The sequence below is a fragment of the Diceros bicornis genome, chromosome 9 (assembly GCF_020826845.1).
Source record: "Diceros bicornis minor isolate mBicDic1 chromosome 9, mDicBic1.mat.cur, whole genome shotgun sequence".
In the NCBI taxonomy this organism is placed as follows: domain Eukaryota; kingdom Metazoa; phylum Chordata; class Mammalia; order Perissodactyla; family Rhinocerotidae; genus Diceros; species Diceros bicornis.
This window is the reverse complement of record NC_080748.1, coordinates 4,048,817-4,062,353: the sequence shown is the minus strand read 5'-3', so window position 1 is coordinate 4,062,353 and position 13,537 is coordinate 4,048,817. Positions and strand designations below refer to the sequence as shown.

At 41.0% G+C, this 13,537-nt stretch overlaps 1 protein-coding gene across 8 annotated transcripts in view; it reads right to left on the bottom strand.

Annotated features, from left to right (window-relative positions):
• The window catches only part of PARP4 (poly(ADP-ribose) polymerase family member 4), a 145,925-nt gene that overhangs the window by 57,354 nt on the left and 75,034 nt on the right, over positions 1–13,537 (bottom strand). For 7 of the 8 annotated variants that reach the window (XM_058547780.1, XM_058547787.1, XM_058547782.1 and 4 more), the window contains one exon: positions 8,073–8,210. The exons of the other annotated variant lie outside the window; for it this stretch is intronic. In XM_058547780.1, coding sequence (XP_058403763.1) covers positions 8,073–8,210 — 138 coding nt within the window. The remainder of the gene's footprint in view (positions 1–8,072; positions 8,211–13,537) is intronic. 8 annotated transcript variants of the gene reach the window in all.

Below are 13,537 nucleotides of genomic sequence, written 5' to 3'. Positions count from 1 at the left end.
GCGGAGTGTGCACACTTAACTGCTAAGCCATGGGGCCAGCCCCTCTGCTAGGAGTTTTATGGTTTCAAGCCTTACACTTAAGTCTTTAATACATTTCCAGTTAATTTTTGTGAGTGGTGTAAGATAGGGGTTCAATTTCATTTTGCACGTACATATCCAGTTTTCCCAACACCGTTTATTGAAAAGACTATCCATTCCCCATTGAGTATTCTTGGCTCCCTTGTCAAATATTAGTTGCCCATAGACGCATGGGTTTACTTCTGGACTCTCAATTCCATTCCATTGGTCTATGTGTTTTTATAACAGTACCGTGCTGTTCTGATCACTACAGCTTTGTAGTAGAGTTTGAAATCAGGAAGTGTGATGCCTCCAGCCTTGCTCTGCTTTCTCAAGATTGCTTTGGCTACTCAGAGTTTTTGATATCTTTCCATTTATTTCATCAACTGTCTTCTTCAATTTCTTTCATCAGTGTCTTATAGCTTTTAATGAACAGATCTTTCACCTCCTTTGGTTAAATTTATTCCTAAGTATTTTATTGTTTTTGATGCTATTTGAAATGAGATTGTTTTCTTTATTTATTTTTCAGATAGTTTGTTGTTAGTGTATAGAAATGCAACTGATTTTTGTATGTTGATTTTTTATCCTACAACTTTCCTGAATTCATTTATTAGTTCTGACAGTTTTTTGGTGGAGTCTTTAGGGTTTTCTATATATAAGATCATGTCATCTGCAAACAGAGACAACTTTGCTTTTTCTTTCCTATTTCTATGCATTTCATTTCTTCTTCTTGCCTAATCGCTCTATCCATGACTTCCAGTACTATGCTGAACAGGAATGGGGAGAATGGGCACTCTTGTCTTGTTTCTGATTTTACAGAAAAAGCTTTCAGCTTTTCACCATTGAATACGATGTTAGCTGTGAGTTTGTCATATATGGTCTTCATTATGCTGAGATATGATCCTTTTATACCCAATTTGTTGAGAGCTTTCATCATAAAAGGGTGTTGGATTTTGTCAAACACTTATTCTGCATCTACTGAGAGGATCATTGATTTTTATCCTTCATTCTGTTAATGTGGTGTATCAATGTTTATTGATTTGCATATGTTGAACCATCCTTGAATCCTAGGGATAAATCTCACTTGATCATGATGTATGATTCTTTTGATGAGCTGCTGAATTCAGTTTGCTAATATTTTGTTAAGAATTTTTGTATCTATATAAATCAGGGATATTGGCCTGTAGTTTTCTTTTCTTGTAGTGTCCTTTTCTGGATTGGGCATCAAGGTAATGCTGGTCTGATAAAATGAATTTTGGAGTGTTCTGTCCTCTTCAATTTTTGGAAGGGCTTGAGAAGAACTGGTATTAATTCTTCTTTAAATGTTTGGTAGAATTCAGCAGTGAAACCATCTGGTCCTAGGCTTTTCTTTATTGGGACGTTTTTGAAAACTGATTTAGTCTCCTTAGTAGTTATTGGTCTGTTCAGATTTTCTATTTCTTCATGATTCAGTCTTGGTAGGTTGTATGTTTTTAGGAATGTATCCATTTCTTCTAGATTATCTAATATGTTGGTGTATAATTGTTCATAGAAGTCTCTTACGATCCTTTGTATTTCTGTGGTGTCCGTTGCAATGTCTCCTCTTTCATTTATAATTTTGTTTGAGTCCTCTCTCTTTTTTTCTTGGTTAGGCTAGCTAACATTTTGTCAATTTTTTCTATCTTTTCAAAAAACCTACTCTTTGTTTCACTGACTTTTTCTATTGCCTTTCTAGTCCCTATTTCATTTATTTCTACTCTAATCCTTATTATTTCCTTCCTTATGCTAACTTTGGGATTAGATTGTTCCTCTTTTTCTAATTCCTTCAGGTGTAAAGTTAGATTGCTTATTTGAGATCTTTCATTTTTCTTAATATAGGTGTTTACTGCTATGAACTTCCCCCTTAGAATTGCTTTTGCCACATCCCATAGGTTTTGATATGTTGTGTTTCCATTTTCATTTGTTTAAAGGTTTTTAAAATTTCCCTTTTGATTTCTTCTTTGACCCATATGTGGACTCATTTGGTTTTCCAGGAGTGTGTTGTTTAATTTCCACATATTTGTAAATTTTCCAGCTTACCTGCTGTTATTGATTACTAGTTTCAGACCAGTGTGGTCAGACAAGATACTCGGTACAATTTCAATCTTCTTAAATTTCTTAAGACTTGTTTCGTGGCCTATCATATGATCTATGCTGTAGAATGTTCTGTGTGCTTGAGGAGAATGCGTTCTGGCGCTCTTGGAGGGAATGTTCTCAATATGTCTGTTAGTTTTGCGAAATAAATAAGAGAAACGTCAACTAAATTAGATTCGAGAAGGCCTACAGGGGGAGCTCTCACGCCCTATCATACACTGTCAAGTACTCCAAACAGAAAGCAACTGTAGGCTTACATCTTGGACAGGAAGTACAACTACTTTACCACTGAAGGAAGATTTTCCTCCCCACCTGGCAATAGCCGAGCCAATGAGAAATGCTGCAGCTCAGCCAATGAGAAGTCATTGCCACTCTGAACTGATACTTTCCCCCAATGGACTTTCATTTAGAACAGCTCCTCCCTCCTCCCTCTTTTTCTCTATAAAAGAATAAATAAAGAAAGCTCCCTTCCCTTGCTCTCTATATTTGCCTATGGTTCGCCATAGCATGCACATCCCGAATTGCAAGTTTTTTGGCTATTCCTGAATAAACTCAAGGTTAAAACTAAACTTGAAGGTAAAATAACTGGTGAATTTGCTTTTCAAGTTGACAATTCCATTTAGTCTATAGTGTTATTCAGGTCTGCTGTTTCCTTATTAATTTTCTGTCTTGATGATCTACCCATTGTTTAATGTGCGGTATTGAAGTCCTCTACTATTACTGTATTGTTGTCTATTTCTCCCTTCAGTTCTGTTATTATTTGCTTTAAAAATTTAGGTGTTCCAATATTGGGTACATATATATTTACAATTGTTATATCCTGTGATGAATTGGCCCCTTTATCACAACGCAGTGAACTTATTTATGTTTTGTGACCGATTTTGACTGAAAGTATTTTATTTGATAGAAGTATAGCCACTCCTGCTCTCTTTTGGTTACCATTTGCAGGGAGTATCTTTTTCCATCCCTTACTTTCAGTCTATGTGTGTTCTTAAAGCTAAAGTGAGTCTCTAATAGGTAGCATATTGCTGGATCTTGTTTTTTTTTTTTCCCCCAAAGCCCCAATAGATAGTTGTATGTCATAGTTGCACATCCTTCTAGTTGCTGTATGTGGGACTCGGCCTCAGCATGGCCTGATAAGCGGTGCGTGGGTGTGAGCCCAGGATCGGAACTTGGGCCACCAGTAGCAGAGCATGCGCGCTTAACCACTAAGCCACAGGGCCGGCCGCTGGATCTTGTTTTTCATTTATCCATTCAGTTACTTTGTGTCTATTAATTGGAAAATTTAGTTTATTTATATTTAAAGAAATTACTGAAAGGTAAGGATTTACTATTGCCATTTCATTGTTTTCTGACTGTTTTTTGTTTTATTTGTTCCTTTCTTCCACTCTTACTATCTTCCTTTGTAATTTATATTTTTGTATTGGTATGCTTTAATTCTTTTCTCTTTATCTTTTGTGTAACTACTATAAGTTTTATCTTTGTGGTTACCATGAAGCTTAAATAAAACATGTTACAGATATAACAGTCTATTTTATTTATTTATTTTTTTTGAGGAAGATTGGCCCTGAGCTAACATCTGTTGCCAATCTTCCTCTTTTTCTTTTTTCTCCCCCAAACCCCAGTACATAGTTGTATATCCTAGTTGTAGGTCCTTCTAGTTCTTCTATTTGGGATGCCACTTCAGCATGCCTTGATGAGGGGTGAATAGGTCTGCGCCCAGGATCCGAACCGGCAAACCCTGGGCCACCAAAGTGGAATGTGTGAACTTAACCACTATGCCACTGGGCCAGCCCCCATAACAGTCTATTTTAATCTAATAACAGCTTACCCTCAATCACATACAAGAACTACACTTTTACTTTTCCTTCCAATTTTATGCTATGAAGTCACACTTTACTTTTTTTTCTTTTTAATTTTATTTATTTATTTGCTTTTCCCCCAAAACCCCAGGAAATAGTTGTACATCATAGTTTCACATCCTTCTAGTTGCTGTACGTGGGACACGGCCTCAGCATGGCCAGAGAAGAGGTGTGTCGGTGCGCGCCTGGGATCCAAACCCAGGCCGCCAGCAGCCGAGCGCGCGCACTTAACCGCTAAGCCCATGGGGCCGGCCCCCCACTTTACTTTTTATATTGTGCATCCACTAACAAATTATAGTAGCTATAGTTATTTTAAATATCATTGTTTTAAACTTTTACACTAGAGATAACGGTGATGTACACATCACCATTACAGTATTAGGGCAATCTGAATTTCACTATATATTTACCTTTACTGGTGAGTTTTATACTTTTATATGTTTTCATGTTGTTACTTAGTGTTCTTTCATTTCAAGAACTCTCTTTAGCATTTCTTGTAAGGCAGGTCTAGTGGTGATGAATTCCTTTAGCTTTAGTTTGTCTGGGAATGTCTTTATCTTTCCTTCATTTCTAAAGGACAGTTTTGCTGGTTTTATGCTATACTGTGATTTATAAGAGATATGTATTTGGTCATCTGAATGACCGTCTATATTTCTCATATATGTGGTTTTTGTCCATGGTTCCTGGCTCACAGCTCCCAAAGCCCTTGGAATTTCCTAAGTGATAAGAGCAATAACGGTGTTTTTTGTTATGTTAATGAAGTGACTTTTGGAAAACACCTAAGGATGGGGGCTGGTTGCCAAGAGAATCAACCAAGTGATTAGAGAGTTGGAACTTTCAGCCCCACCCCCACACCTTCAAGGAGGGGAGAGGGGCTGGAGTTTCACTCAGTCACCAATGGCCAATGATTTAATTAATCATGCCTATGTAATGAAGCCTCTATAAAAAGCCAAAAGCATGGGCTACCGAGCTTCCACGTTGGTTAACACATGAAGATGTGGGGAGAGTGATGCACCTGGAGACAGCACAGAAGCTCCGCACCCTTTCCCCATACCTTGCCCTGTGCATCTCTTCCATCTGGCTGTTCCTGAGTTATATCCTTTTATAATAAACTGGTGATCTAGTAAGTAAAATGTTTCTCTGATCTGTGAGGCACTCTAGCAAATTAATCAAACCCAAGAAGGGGGTTATGAAAACCTCTGATTTATAGCCAGTTGGTCAGAAGTACAGGCAACAACTTGGACCTGCATCGTGGTTTGTGAAGAAGCAAGAACCCAAAAGAGTAGTATTCTTGGTTGGCAGTTTTTTCTTTCAGCACTTTGAGTATATCATCCCACTCCCTCCTGGCCTGCAAAGTTTCTACAGAGAAATCTGCTGATAGCTTTATGGGGATGGGGGGGGTCCCCTTGTATGTGATGAGTCATTTTTCTCTTGCTGCTTTCAAAATTCTCTCCTTGTCTTTGATTTTTAATGTTTTGATTATATCGTGTCTTGGTGTAATCTTCTTCAAGTTGATCTTGCTTGGGGTCCTTTGAGCTGCATACACCTGGATATCCAACTGTCTCCCAAGATTTGGGAAGATTTTTGCTATTCTTTCTTTAAATAATCTTTCTGCCCCTTTCTCTCTTCTCTTTCTGGGATGCCTATGATGCAAATGTTCATTTTCTTGATGGTATTCCATACTTCATGTAGGCTTTCTTCACACTTTTTCATTCTTCTTTTTGTTCCTCTAATTTCAAATGATCTGTCTTTGAGTTCATTGATTCTTTCTTCTGCATGATCAGGGCTGTTGGTGAAACTCTCTATTGAATTTTTCAGTCCTGTCATTGTATTCTTCAGCTCCAGGATTTCTGTTGGGTTCTTTTTTATGGTTTCTATTTCTTTATTAAACTTCTCATTTTTCTCACGTATTGTTTTCCTGATTTCATTTAGTTGTTTATCTGTGTTCTCTTGCATTTTGCTGAATTTCCTTAAGATGATTATTTTGAGTTCATTGCCAGGCAAATCATAGATCTCCATTTCTTTGGGGTTGGTTACTGGAGCTTTATTAGTTTCCTTTAGTGGTGTCATGTTTGCCTAATTCTTCATGATCTGTGTAACTGTGCATTGGTGCCTATACATTTGAAGGAGCAAACTCCTCTTCCAGTCTTTACAGACTGGTTTCAGTAGGTAAAACCTTCTCCTGTTGGTTCCCTGGGCTGACGGGATTACCTCCAGAATTGTAGTTATGCTGGGTTAAAGTCAGTTTTGAGGCTGTTGCTGGGTCTGCAGTGGGGTCTGCAGTTGACATGCTTGTTATCAGGGGGCTGGGTGGGCATGGATCCAGTCTGGTCCCTGGGTGGGTGGGACTACCTCCAGTACCTTGTTCAGTAGGTAACACTGGGACAAGGATCCACTTCAGGATCCACAGGTTCTCAGTCAGTGAGACTATTACCAGGGGTGCAGATGGGTGTGGTTCCCACTAGGTCCCTGGGAAGGCTTCTGCCTAGTCACTGGATGGGTCCCTGGGTGGGCAGGATTGGCCCTGGACCATGGTTGAGAGAGGCTGGAACCAAGCCCAGGGCTGGTTCAGGTTCCAAAGCCAAGCTTGAGGTCTGTAGACCTGGCTCTGGAGGTGTGGAGGGATATGTCTCCCACTAGGTCTCTGGGTAGGTTGACTGGTCCCTGACCATGGCTGGAGAGGCTGGAACAGAGTATAGGGCCCTTTCTGGATCTCCTCAGGTGCAGACATGAGTGTCTCCAGCCAGGTCCCTATGCTTGTTGACTGCCGCTAGGAGGGGGCTAGAGCTGAGTATTGGGCCATTTCAGAACCTCCAAGGTTGTGGACAGGAGTGTCTCCTGCAGGGTCCCTGTGCCAGCAAGACTCTTTGCGAACTGTGGCTGGGACGGGCTGGAGTCCAGTTACTGGACCCTTTTAGAATCTACAGTCTGACTGAGTTTGATAGGCTTACCTCCAGGAGCTCCCAGACTATAGTCAAGAGGGGCTGGAGCTGGTTCATGGGCCACTTCAAGGGTCCATAGCTGGGACCAAGTTCTGTACACCTATTACGTGGCACATGAGTGGGCCTAACTCCTCCTGGGTCCCTCAGCGTATGCGGCTGGTGACAGGACCAAGCCAAACAAGGCTGTAGCCGAGTTCTCAGGAGTATGGGGCTGTAGCTGAGTTCTCAGAGGTATGGAGCTATTTCCATTTCTGCAGCCAGGACTATGGTCAGCAAGTCAGCCGCCTGGGTGTGAGTCTGCCTTCTCAAAACACTCTCCTCGGTCTTGGATTGCACTGGGTTTCTTTTAAAGATTTTATTTTGTTTATTTTTCCCCCCAAAGCCCCAGTAGATAGTTGTATGTCACAGCTGCACATCCTTCTAGTTGCTGTATGTGGGACGTGGCCTCAGCATGGCCGGAGAAGCAGTGCGTCGCTGCGCAACCGGGATCCGAACCCGGGCCGCCAGCAGCGGAGCGCGTGCACTTAACCTCCAAGCCACAGGGCCGGCCCTGGGGTTTCCAAATGCCCTAACTGGATCCCAAAGCTCCCACAAGGCAATTTTGTCCATGAACAGATGCCAAATAATTGTTGGGGAGGTGGTGGTGATACATGGGAAGGACACCTTATCCAGCCACCTTGCTGATGCCACTTTCAATTTTTACTTTAATAAGAAGAGATTCTTCGTCACAGTCACACACAACGGTCTTGTGGCCATAAATAATTTTGTATCTGTTTTTATAGTATCAATATTTAAAAAGTATAAAAAGTATACAGACTAACCAATGTGATGTCCAAAGGTAGATTTTCTTTTTGGTGGGGATTAAGGTAAAAACTACACTCTTTATAGGGAAATATCCCATATGTGGGTTTTGGTTGAAACCTCAGAAGTTTGTCATGGTTGATATCATAAGTATTTGTAGTTGTAAAATCTTAGGGTGGTGAAAGCTCATTTTGTAATGCTAGTTTTTCAGGACTATCAATAATTTCCAAATATAAATAGTCTATTCTAAAATAGTTTTTCAATAATGTCTCCTACTTTTAAGTAAGAAGTACTATACCTCGCTTTCTTTTTCTGGATGTTTTTCAACCCACATTCTTGGGAGATATGCATCAGACAAGCCGATGTGGAGAGAAAATCCACTGCTGTCTAAGGAGCTTCCTTCCACAATGCTAATTACAGCTTTGCAGTCTGTACTCTACAAAACAAACAACCATGGCAACAAAGTAAATAAGAGAATAATACCATATTATCAATTTGCATTTACCTGTCAAGTAGCAAACCCTTGTGTAATTTATATAACTCCATTAAGAATCAACAATGTAGTAATAAATTCCAAAATCATGAACTGTAGGTTTTAGAAGTGTGACTATTATCGTATCAGTCACCCTCCTGAAATTCTAAGGTTCATATACACGGTCAAATTTAGGTAAGTCTGAGACAGTCTCAAACCCTGGATCCAAAGATTCTAGATTTGTGTATTTATTTAGACTTATGTGGATGCTGCAGAAAGCACATCAGATAATCATAACTTAGAACGTAAAATAGAAAATTCAACAGAAATCTTATAATTATATCTTATTTTTAAATTATATTTTCATAAATATAACTTTTTTTTTTGGTGAGGAAGATGGTCCCTGAGCTAACATCCTTGTCCATCTTCCTCTATTCTTTGTATATAGGAAGCTGCCACAGCATGGCTTGATGAGCAGTGTGCAGGTCCATGCATGGGATCTGAACCCGCGAACCCTGGGCCGCCGAAGCGGAGCATGCAAACTTAACCACTACACCAGCAGGCTGGCCCCTAAATATAACTTTTGAAAATGTAGATGATAAGCTTTAAAACGATCAAGCCAATGTGGTAGATTATAAAAGGACCACAAAGTCTTTCCATCCTGTGTGCTCACCCCTTTGCAATATGACTCCACAGCTCCTCCCATCAGGAGGTGGCATCTACTTCTCTGCCCTTGAATCTGTGGCTGGCCATGTGACTTGCTTCAGCCAATGAAATACTGGCAGATATGACGCAAGCAGAGGCCTGAGGAGCGGTGGACCAATGGGGGCCGCCCTCTCTCACTGCCACGTTGCTCTTCTACCACTGTATGAATGACCCCGAGCTAACCTGCTGGGTGCTGACAGACATACGGCCATCACCTTAGCTGTATGAATGACCCCGAGCTAACCCGCTGGATGCTGACAGACATATGGCCATCACCTTAGCTGTATGAATGACCCCGAGCTAACCCGCTGGATGCTGACAGACATATGGCCATCACCTTAGCTGTATGAATGACCCCGAGCTAACCCGCTGGATGCTGACAGACATATGGCCATCCTTAGCTGCCCAGGCCAGCAGCCACATATGTGAGTGAGACCACTTGAGACCATCTTGTCCCAGCCAAGCCAGCACAGCCTAGAAGAACTGCCCAGCCAATCCACAAAACTGTGAGAATAACAAATGCTTGTTGTTTTAAACCACAAAGTTTTGAGATTGTTTATTATACAGCAAAAGCTATCTGAAATAGAGGGCTGCTCGCTCTGGATGGATTAAATACAGGTGTTTATCTCCATTCCCTAGCAAAATCCTAAAACTCCCTACAATAAAAGGGAAGGAATAAAAAGGGTATAAAATGATAAAGACATGGACAACAGGAGCAAAGATAACAGCAGATGAAAGATGTTAACAAATACTAAGAAGATGCAAAGTTGATAGAGGTGTGGTAAGTGACTTAACCAGAGTGGAGTAAGCTACTACCTGAGTCCTGTGGAGGGGATGGCCACAAGCAGTGGGCTGACAGCCCTACAGCAACCTGGGAACGCTCACACCTTGGAGGCACCAGGTACTGCAGAAAACAGTGAGCGGTACTAGTGAATAGACTATGTACTAAGCTGTCAGACCCCCGGGTTCCCTCCCTGCCCTAAGTAGACAAGCAGCTAGCACCAATAGCTAGCACTCTATTCTCTCACTAAAGGAAATTGAAGATTTATTATTAGAGAAATTCAACCCAATAAAATCCAGTCTTGGGAACCCAGGTATATTGAAGCACAGGAATACAGGGCTGCAAACAAGGGAATGAAGTGAAAGTCGCATTCTAAGATGTGGGACCCTTTGTCACCCTGCCCAGTCGTACTTTATGGACACCTTGGAGGTATTCTGAATAACACAGAAGGGCTAAAACTCCACCATGAGACACACCAACCAAAGAGCCAGCCAGCTGCCAGGGCCTCGAGTGCAGGCCTCTGGGCCACTCGCCCCACTCACCTCAGGGCATCTAACAGGCTTTCTTGTGTCTCAATTAAGATGAACAGAGAGATCACCCAGACATTTGAGGAAAAGCCTTGAACATGAAATAAGGAGACCAAATAAACAAAAAGCCAGAAGGAAAAAAAAAGGAATGCAAAGAAAGGAGACACAACACAGGAAACAGCAGAAAAAAATATGTTTTCAGAGAGACAAACAGAAAAGACAATGCATGCATGAAACTTACAAAGATGCTATAAAAAAGGAATACTTATAGAACAGAAAAGAGCTCTTGCAAGTAAAAATATGAGAATTAAAATAAAAATTTCAGTGGAATGGCCAGAATTTAAAATTGAGAAAATCACCCAGAAAGTAGAATAAAAAGACAATAAAATGCACAATAGGAGAGAAAAGGTAAGAAAACTAGGGGCTCAATCTAGGAGACACCTGACTAAAAGGCATTGCAGAACATAAAAGAGAGTGGAACCACTTATTTTTTAAAACATAACAAATTTTCCAGAACTAAAAGCCATGATTACACACAATGAATGAGTATCGAATTAGTAAATTTTAGAATACCAGGGATAAAGAGATCTGAAATTCTTGCAGAATTAAAAACAAAACAGACTATATATGAAGAATAGGGGATAAGAATATCACTTAACTTCTCAAAAGTAACACTGAATGCTAGAAGACAATGTTTTCAATATTCTGAGAGAAGATGATTTCCAACCTAGGATTAAACATCTCACCAAACCATCAAGAGTAGCACACAGAATGAGGATATTTTCAGACACTGCTGCCTGTACACTCTTACTAGGAAGTTAATGGAGGTTGTGTTTTGCCAAATGGAGGGAACAGAACGAGAGAGGGGAAGGAGAGAAAAAGCCCTGCCAAGACGAACAGTAAAGGGAGATCTGAGGGGAGCAGCTGCTCCACAGGAACAAGCTGGTTGGGAGTGGAGACTTGGGAGGGAGGGAGGTCTCAGGGGAAAAATTAATTAATGGATTATCTGATGCATTCAATAGTGAAACATAGTATTGAGAGGGGTTTTAATTGATATTTTAGAGCACATGAGAAGAAAAAGTCCTAGAAAACTAAGCAAATGAAAAAGGCAACTTTTTTTTTCAGGGAATGCTATATAAATAGGTAAAAAAAAAAAAAAAGACTATGTCTTCATAAACGTTTCTTGGCTCAATGCAAACATCATTTACATGGTCATAATAATTTAAACATTGACCACTGATTTAGCCAAAAATTGTGATATAACTTTTGGAATGAAGGGGAGAGAAAAAGTGGGGAGGGAGGGAAGCAGAGGGGATGACACAGTTAAATGTTCATCTACCTTTACGAAGTCAAAAGATAACTTTTAAAACAGGAATGAAGAACAAGCAGTCTTAAAAAATATTTTTTAAGACTTTGGAGACCATCAGAAAAGAACTAAAATACTTAAAGTGGTTCACATAAAACAAGGTTATGTATGGATTGGTTGATGAAATGTTGTGACCAGAGGCTCACGGGAACCCCACCCTGTACCCGCACCAGAAGCAGTGGTTTGGTATTTGCTCCTTCAGTGTTTGCGGCCACTTGATAGAACGTAACTAACATGAGGAAGAGTGGACTGTAATCACTGCTGCGGCTTTAGGACCCCAGTCCAGCTGGAAGAGAGGCCCTCGGGCACGGAGCTGTCCATGGTGCTGCCCAAGTGAGCGACTCAGTCTTAGGGGACCTCATCTCTCCCATAACTGTGTCCACTGGATTCAGGGGCCCAGAAAACCTTAATGGAATCAATGGTGAGGACTAGGGGAGAGAGGCAGATATGAAAGTCCTTTGTGTAAAGTTCTGTCCACATGTGGGTTTGTGGGGACTCTCTGCACTGTTGCCTTCCATATCTCAGTCAGCAGTGTAGCCTCCTGGCCACGGTGCCAGAAGGGACAGGAAGACAGGGACAGAGAGAGTACTGGAGGTTAGGGAGCTCTCTGCTAGAGTGGCAGCTCCCAGGGCTTGTGACCCAGGGGATTTCTTGCTGGTCAGGTCTTGAGAAAGGATGCAGGGAGGAGGGTTTACCTGTGGGAAAAAGACAGCACTGATTTCACAGGCCACACAAGGGTCCAATTACCCCTCTTGTGTTTATTCACACAGTTACTGCACCATGTGGTCCAGGGACACTGGAGGGTTTATGATCCAATGACCTCATCCGAGCAGACCACAGTGCCGACAGAGACATGCAAGGCAGCAGTGCAGGGGGTTCCCATGAACCCACATGTGGACAGAGCTTCAGAGCTTACAAAGGACTTTCATATCGGCCTCTCTCTCCCAGTCCTCACCATTGATTCTGACAGATGGAGTCACTGAGAGTCAGACAGGTTCAATGAATTGGCCACAAAGCTAGGGAGGAGTAGAGTCAGGACCTGAACTCAGGTGTGTTTCACTGCAAATCCTAACACTGCACTGCGCATCCCAGAGTCAGAATTCTCACTGGACCCTCACCTTCCCAGTTCTCGGACTGGGACTATGAGGTCTCTGTGTCTGTCTCCCTCTCCCTCCCTCTTCTCCTCCCTCTGAAGGGAGGGGGTCCCTCCCCTATCACTCTCTTGCTTTCTTTAATGAGCCTTATGATATCCATCAAAAGTCATACATTCATCGGAAAAAGTAGAATAATCTTACTATTAAAAATATTAAAGGTGAAAAAGAAAAAGAAAGAAAAACTATCCTCTGTTAGGTTCAGCTCCCGTCACCTGATGTGTTTGTTTCTAGAGCTTCCATGTGATTCATGTGGCTGCAGTCTGTGTGTCTACAGCTCCAGGTTCTGCTCTTTCACCAAACATTGTATCACATACATTTCCGTGTACCTACTTGTCTCCACAGGCATCCTTTTAAAAGATTGCCCAAGATTTGGTTTAGGACATATAGCATAATTTACCTAGATTCAATGTTGATAATTCTAGAATATTATTTTATTCTCCTTCTTCCTTATTATTATGATTATTTTTGTTGTTATATTATTTGTCTCATTTAATAATATAGGAAACATCTTTGTGCATAAGGCTTTTATTTTTGTATTTTTTATTTCTCTTCCATAAGGTAGATTCATAGAAGTAGGAAAAAACGTTCATTTGCTTTTCTCAAAGGATATAATGATTTTTGTTCTCTAGCAATATAGGAGAGCTCCTAGATCAAAGCACCCTTGCCAGCTTTAGCTATTACAACTTTGTATCAACTTTATTGGAGCAAAATTTATGTAAAATAAACTGCATCCATGTGAGGTGAACAACTTGATGAGT